This window comes from Ochlerotatus camptorhynchus, unplaced genomic scaffold (assembly GCF_037179485.1).
Source record: "Ochlerotatus camptorhynchus isolate MF236.1 unplaced genomic scaffold, CSIRO-AGI_Acam_v1.1 ptg000314l, whole genome shotgun sequence".
Lineage (NCBI taxonomy): Eukaryota > Metazoa > Arthropoda > Insecta > Diptera > Culicidae > Ochlerotatus > Ochlerotatus camptorhynchus.
Genome location: NW_027040802.1, coordinates 574,451 through 582,051, shown reverse-complemented (window position 1 = coordinate 582,051; position 7,601 = coordinate 574,451). Strand labels below are relative to the sequence as shown.

The 7,601-nt window shown below is 44.7% G+C and overlaps 1 protein-coding gene across 1 annotated transcript; it reads left to right on the top strand.

Moving 5' to 3' along the window:
• The first annotated feature begins 5,258 nt into the window (after positions 1-5,258).
• Positions 5,259-7,122, top strand: LOC135707618 (esterase B1-like). The gene is made up of 2 exons (XM_065229482.1): positions 5,259-5,821; positions 5,881-7,122. The coding sequence occupies exons 1-2, from the start codon at positions 5,288-5,290 to the stop codon at positions 7,075-7,077; spliced, it is 1,731 nt and encodes a 576-aa protein (XP_065085554.1). The 5' UTR covers positions 5,259-5,287; the 3' UTR covers positions 7,078-7,122.
• The last annotated feature ends 479 nt before the right edge of the window (positions 7,123-7,601 follow it).

Sequence of the window (7,601 nt, the reverse complement as noted above, 5' to 3'; positions counted from 1 at the left end):
CAGTTGTGTTGCCGATGAATGGTTAAATTACGTTGAAAATGTGTTTTTGTAGAATTTTTGTCCATTCTATATTTTGAAAAATAACGTGTCAAAAGATGTTAGTCATGCAAGTGCAGTTAAGTGTTGAATGTCGATCAAAGCAACCAAGTTTCAACAGCCTGTATTCGAGCTCTGCAGTTCTAGCATTAATCGTAGCACATGAGATGAGGCACATGAGATCAGCGCGAGCCTCGCGTACGCCAGGATTTTTGGGTGTCGCATTTGTTTCTCGCTCGTATCTTATTCTCGCGTGTCTCTTTCTCGCTCGTCACATGTTGTTTTCGTTGCGACGGGAGACGGTTTGTTGAGAGTATCGGCAGGACATTTTTGCACACACGAGGAAAATGTAACTCTGGTTGCAATAATCAATTTTAATAACCTTTCAAAATTTTGTCCTGAATGGACTTTTAGTTTTAAACTTAAGAGCTTCAAGTAGGCATTGTTGTTGTTCATTTCTGCGACCAATCACCTACGGAAGCTATGAGACTCGGCTGTCCGGATGCCACAAGTATGATGTTGATGGTTTTAAAACCCTCATAACTTCCGATTCAGCTTCCATCAGCTTAAATTTCCGTAGTCATTATCACAGGATCAAGATCTTAGTGGATGAAAATCTCGGTGAAAACTGTACTTGACAGTCATTTAGCAATAGTGAGCAATAGTCAAAAGGTTACAACGGCCATCAGTATGGTTTCCTCCTGGGACTGGATCAACGAGTCACGCTGGATATGGTAAATGGCGTGCAGGAAATGCTGTAAATATTGAAACTCACAACTGTTTGACCCCGGGACATTCTCCGCCATCCCAGAAGGGCACCAAAGGCCTCTTTTTCTCCAGGGTCTCCGGGCGTTTGCGATATAGGGAGAGTTTTCGGAGTTATGTGACGCCGTACAAATGGGGTCAATTTAGGCATTAATTTAATGTTTTTATTGATACAATGGCCCGATACTTGGAAGTAAACGGATAGCGCCGAAGATCCGATGACCGATCCGATGAGCGAGCGAGAGGGAGAGAGAGAGAGAGAGAGAGAGAGAGAGAGAGAGAGAGAGAGAGAGAGAGAGAGAGAGAGAGAGAGAGAGAGAGAGAGAGAGAGAGAGAGAGAGAGAGAGAGAGAGAGAGAGAGAGAGAGAGAGAGAGAGAGAGAGAGAGAGAGAGAGAGAGAGAGAGAGAGAGAGAGAGAGAGAGAGAGAGAGAGAGAGAGAGAGAGAGAGAGAGAGAGAGAGAGAGAGAGAGAGAGAGAGAGAGAGAGAGAGAGAGAGAGAGAGAGAGAGAGAGAGAGAGAGAGAGAGAGAGAGAGAGAGAGAGAGAGAGAGAGAGAGAGAGAGAAAGAGAGAGAGAGAGAGAGAGAGAGAGAGAGAGAGAGAGAGAGAGAGAGAGAGAGAGAGAGAGAGAGAGAGGCAGTTAATCAGACCCCATTAGTACTCTTAATTCAAATAATGCTTCAACTGACACACTACAGAAGTCTATTCATCATCCTCTAAATAGTCGGTCTCCAATAATGTTCCCCACCGGTTCCAACTCTTTCCGGCCGCTGATAGACCGTTGCTTTCATATCATGAAAGGCTACGTTTCTGGTCTGCCTTTCGAATACCCGCCACTTCCCGCGTCATCTTCAATCCAAATTATCCTTGCGGTTTCAAATCAAAACATTCTAGGCGTCAGAAATACTGGGTTGCCGGGATGGGTATTTTACAAACAACCGCAGCTTGCTCTATGACCGGCACAATCGGCACACTGCGGCACACTGACAAAAAAGATGACCCAAGATTGGTGTGCGGAGTGACCTAACCCTTGGGAATGCCCCTAGTGAACAACAGTTAACGCCACAAACAGCGTGAACACAAAGACTACAACAAAGACTACAACAAAAATATCAGCAGCGTTCTTGAATATCTCTTTTGGAATCATTCAAATAATCTTACTGTTTTCGAGTAACACAATTTACAAAATGTTTATGTTTTGATTACGCTGCTGGTAATTTGAATTCACTTGTAATCCGTATGTCATATTTTTTAAGTGGAGATCGAAGTAGGCCGCACTGCTCAATTGACGTTTCTGCGTTTTGTTGTGTGATTTTGTCGTGAATAATTAAATTCAAATTTGAATTAATAAATAATTGGTTTGTTCCCGTACTTACTTTTTTGATTTTGCTGTTAGTTGCTGTAATGACATAATACAGGAATGCCTACGCGATGGGTGGTGCCGTCTTTCAACCAACTGAGCTGATTTTTTTCTATTTGATTAGAGCCAACCACAAACTTGGCACTCACAAAAAGTCAGCTCAATTGGTTGAAAGACTGGTGAGAAATGGCGGTGGGTAGACGGCACCACCAACCGTGCAAATCGGGGATTCTTGTATTGTTGTCTTACAGCAACTTACAGCAAAAGCAAAAATGCAAGTACGGGAAAAAACCTAATGTGAAGTGGAGTTGTAAATATTGTAAGTGGATTCAGTGAAGGTGACCAAAAGGAGTTCCACTGGCACAACAGTGGAGTCTCGAAAGACAGCAGTTTGTTCCATCGAGCGCTGACGTACAGCTAAAGGGTTATACGGTGAAAATTTGGTCAATATCAACTTGACGTATTTCTTTCAATTTTGCATTTAAAAAACCTGAACACCCCTCATTTTGAAGGTGTGTGTGTGTAGAATGTTGCTCCTATTTTGGTTTTTGGAATTTACTCTTCAGTTGTCAAAATGCCGTCCAAGCAAGAAGAGCAGCGTATCAAAATTTTGCTCGCGCATCGCGAAAATCCGAGCTACTCGCAGGCAAAGTTGGCAAAATCGCTAAAAGTTGCCAAATCAACCGTTACAAATGTAATTAAAGTGTTTGGGGAACGTTTGTCGACAGCCAGGAAGTCTGGATCGGGGGGAAATCGAAAACCGGAAGCCGCTGAGACGACAAAGAGAGTTGCCGGTAGTTTCAAGCGAAACCCTAACCTCTCTCTCCGAGATGCCGCAAATAAGCTGGGTGTATCGTCTACAACCGTGCATCGAGCCAAAAAACGAGCCGGACTATCGACTTACAAGAAGGTAGTGACTCCAAATCGCGATGATAAACAAAATACGACGGCCAAAGCGCGATCCCGACGATGCTGACGAAGTTTGACTGCGTGGTAATGGACGACGAAACCTACGTCAAAGCCGACTACAAGCAGCTTCCGGGACAGGAGTTTTATACGGCAAAAGGAAGGGGAAAGGTAGCAGATGTTTTCAAGCACATGAAACTGTCAAAGTTCGCAAAGAAATATCTGGTTTGGCAAGCCATCTGTACCTGTGGCTTGAAAAGCAGCATTTTCATAGCTTCCGGGACTGTCAACCAAGAAATTTACGTGAAAGAGTGTTTGAATAAACGTCTGCTGCCTTTCCTGAAGAGACACGGTTGTTCCGTACTGTTTTGGCTGGATTTGGCATCTTGCCATTACGGTAAAAAGGCCATGGAGTGGTACGCCGCCAACAACGTGCAGGTGGTTCCCAAGGACAAGAACCCTCCCAACACGCCAGAGCTCCGCCCAATTGAGAAATACTGAGCTATTGTCAAGCGAAACCTAAAGAAGACCAAAAAAACTGCTAAGGGCGAGCAGCAGTTCAAGGCAAACTGGCTTTCTGCGGCGAAGAAGGTGGACAAGGTGGCTGTACAAAATCTGATGGCAGGGGTCAAGCGTAAGGCCCGGCAATTCGGATTTGGAAAAGCGGAAGCCTAACTGAATATTTTTCCTGAATTTTATACTAATTGAACTTGAAAAGGAAATTTAATTTGATTTTTTAAATAAACGATTTCACCGATTTACACGCGTTTTCCCTTGACCAAATTTTGACCGTATCACCCTTTAAGTTATATTAAAAATAAATCAATTAACTCATGCGTCAACCAAGAATTGCACTCCTTCTTGATTGAAAGTTTCAATGCATAATCAGTGGTTTATTAGTCACGATAATGTACTGGGCCGGGGCTTATCGTGCGTGACAATAGAAAATAGTTTTAGGAAAGACGTGCTGATCGGAAATATACAACAAATCCATTTCAAGAGTAGTTGTTATCGTCGTCACCGAGGGATCGAAATCTAGTAACAATACACTAAAAAAATATTAACTATTTCATTCATTAGCGTGAAACTTCAAAGGCACAAATGTCAGCTTCCACAAAACATACAAATTTGAAATTGCTACTCTCTGTTTGTAGTAGCACAGCAAAAACGCTAAGGCTTCCTTAGAGTATCACCTTAAATCATTAGCAGATCTTTGAAAAATTAAGAAATTTCAATTGATGTGAAAAATAACTGCATTTCTCTAGAATATATTCATTCTTTAAATCATGAGCAGTTTTTTGGGAGTATTCACATAGTATTTTTTTCAAATTTCATTTAAACTCAAATCGAAAAATTGGCAAATCAATATTTCGTCAATTATGATGTTGGTATTTTGAAGTTGTCCATTCCACCTTTTTCCCCTCAATGTTAAATTCAACATTTTGTCCATTCGACCTTTTGTCCAGCCGTCCTTTTGTCCCTCTAAATTCAGTTCGATGTTCTGTCCCTTCGACCTTTTGTCATAGATTCCTTCCCGCACCCACTACCGTCATATGGCACCAAAAGGGGGTGGAAAGGATTTCAAATCCCTCTAGCTGGCTGTGCACGATTCGGCAAATGGCTAAAACAGTAACAACGGCAGTTTCCCTCAAGCCTGCCTATATTACAACGTTTGACTGTGTATGAGTGAACCCCTTTTTTTTCCCGTTTTCGTCCGCAATAATGGAAAGAATCAGAAAGCGCGTGTGGCAAAAGCCCATCCTCGAGTTACACAAGTACCTACAGTAGCAAAATCCCAAGATGGAGCGAAAAAGTAAATCCAATGAATTCAGCCGGGGGTGGATGGTAGATATGGTCGAAATTTAAGTCGTTACGGTTTTATTGCGCATACGTAATGTGAAAATGTACCTACCGTCGGTTGTTGCTATAGCCCTTTTTCTACGACCGAGGGGTGATGAAAAACAGCCTATTGCTGCTGTTACTTTTTTTCCTCCGTGCACCGATCGGTAGCGTAGCCGCACCAACGTGGATGAGACGTGGGGACAAGGCGGAAGAAATGGTGCAGCCAATTAATTGCAATTGTAATGAGCTAATCGCACGAGGTGCTGCTGAATTCTTAATGCCGGTCGCGTCTGCAACCTCTGAGCTACGAGGAAGTGCATTTAAAAATCAGCTGAAACACTCACCGGGCAGTCAGTCGGTTCGAAGACATTCCGGAATCATGGTGATGCGAAGTGTGTGCGGCGATTCCGGTGTAGCGTCGAGCCGGAAGATTGTTACCCTTCGACAGGGGATGGTTAATGGAGTCCGGGACAAGCTGCCAAATGGTTCGGATTACTACTATTTCAAGGGCATACCGTACGCTCGACCGCCTGTCGGTGACCTGCGCTTCGAAGCTCCCGTTCCGTTGGATAAGTTCCCAGCGACGGTTCTGGATTGCTCCAAGGAACGCAGCAGCTGCATTGGGATGAATATGCTGACACGGGAAATCAGTGGAAAGGAAGACGGCCTGTATCTGAATGTGTACACTCCAGTGATACCGACGCGGGGTGGAGTGGAACCGAAGCTTCCGGTAATGGTGTTCGTCCACGGAGGCGGAATGATCGGAGGAAGTGGCGACAGTTTGCTGTACAATCCGAACTTTATGGTCCAAGAGGGCGTGGTGTTCGTTACCATGAATTACCGGGTGGGAGTGCTCGGGCTGTTGTGTCTCCCGGAGGCTGGTATCCATGGAAACGAAGATTTGAAGGATCAAGTAGGTCGTGAGATATCGCTTTCGAATTCTAAATCAATCAACGCCTCCTTTGTTTTCAGCACCTGGCTCTTCGTTGGGTCAACGAGCACATTGTAAAGTTCGGTGGAGATCCTTCGAATGTCACCTTGTTCGGGGCCAGTTCCGGTGGAAGTTGCGTAGGTCTGCACTGTACTTCGGCATCATCCAGGAAGTACTTTCACAAGGCCATTCTGCAGTGTGGTCACCATCTGTGTGATTTCACCTACAGTGACCGAGCGGTACAGAAGGCACGGGACCTCGCCAAACACTTTGGATTTTCAGGTGGCTCCGATAAGGAAGCACTGCAGGTGTTGAAGAACGTCCCAGCTGATCAGTTGGTTGCACAGCAGTCGACAGTGCTCAGTCCGAGGGAGCGGGAGCTGGAAGAAATCTATCAAGTCGCTTTCGGTCATGTGATTGAACAGAAGGATTCAAAACATGCCGTTCTTACCACGGATCCGTTGGAGTTCTTTAAAAACCCAAACTCGTTTGGCATTCCGGTCATCATTGGTTACAACGACGGGGAAGGCTCGATGGAAGTGATGAACATTCTGCGGCACTTGAACGATTATAATTCACAGCCAGAACGACTCATCCCAAGAAGCTTGAATGTGGATTATTTTGGCCCGACAGCCAAACAAGTAGGTGAGGAAATAAAACAGCTGATGATTGGAGACAAGCCGTTAACGGAGGATATGCTTCAAGAAATTCTGGAATTCATTTCGGAAAAGTATGCCTACACTGCGTACGTCTTCGCGTATTTCTGGAGTAAGTTCCAACATGACTCGAACCTCTACTGCTATCGGTTTACATTCGATGGACTGCTGAACACGGGGAAAGTCCTGACGAAGATTCCACCGTTCAAAGGAGCAGGCCACATGGATGAGCTGTTCTACCTGTTTACTTCGGCACTGGCAGTCGAAGTGACCGAGTCGGACAAGGCTTACCAAATGCGACAAACGATGGTCCGAATGTGGACCAACTTTGCCAAATGCTCGAATCCAACCCCGGCCTCGGACGAGAGGTTAAATTTCCGATGGAATCCGATACGAAATGGGGATCCCAATGGGAAGGATGATTTCCAGTCAATCTATTTGAACATTGATCAGGAAATGAAGATGGACCTTCCGGATCCAAAGCGTTTGCAGGGATGGGTTCAGCTGCATAATAAATATAACGGAGAGTTTACGAAGCTGGCATACGCGATTGATGACATGAACGTCAAAGAACAATTTTGAATTTCGAATAAAATGCAATTAGCAGGTGATGATTAATTCACACCTTGAATGTCGATTTCCTCAATTCACTCGCACTTGACTGCTGTTGACAGTGCTTGTGACTAACAAGGAAATCCATTATGCATGAGCATTTTCAGGGAGAGAAAGCGCAAACAGCAAATCCAATCGTGGTGGCTCGAATTGTCAGTCATTGCAAGAAATCGAACAACTTTTCTCTTCAAAAATTTCCTCTGTGTTTGATTTTACCAATTCGGTACTAGCAGCAAACGTGTGCCAGCCCATTAACACGCACGATTCCGGCCGGCACGCTTTACCGAAGTCAACCTTATCTCCATACCAGAAAGAGCCCCATCGCCACGCAACCCGTTTCTTTCGGCTTATAACTCATCTACTTACAACATGACTTTCCTCTTTCGCGCTCGTTGTCAAACGGTTGTCGTCGCGTGACTTGAACCATTTTGTAACCACCGTGCCCAACGGGCGAGTGCCGTATCGGTTTTCGCCTTGTCTGAGTAGGCATGGGC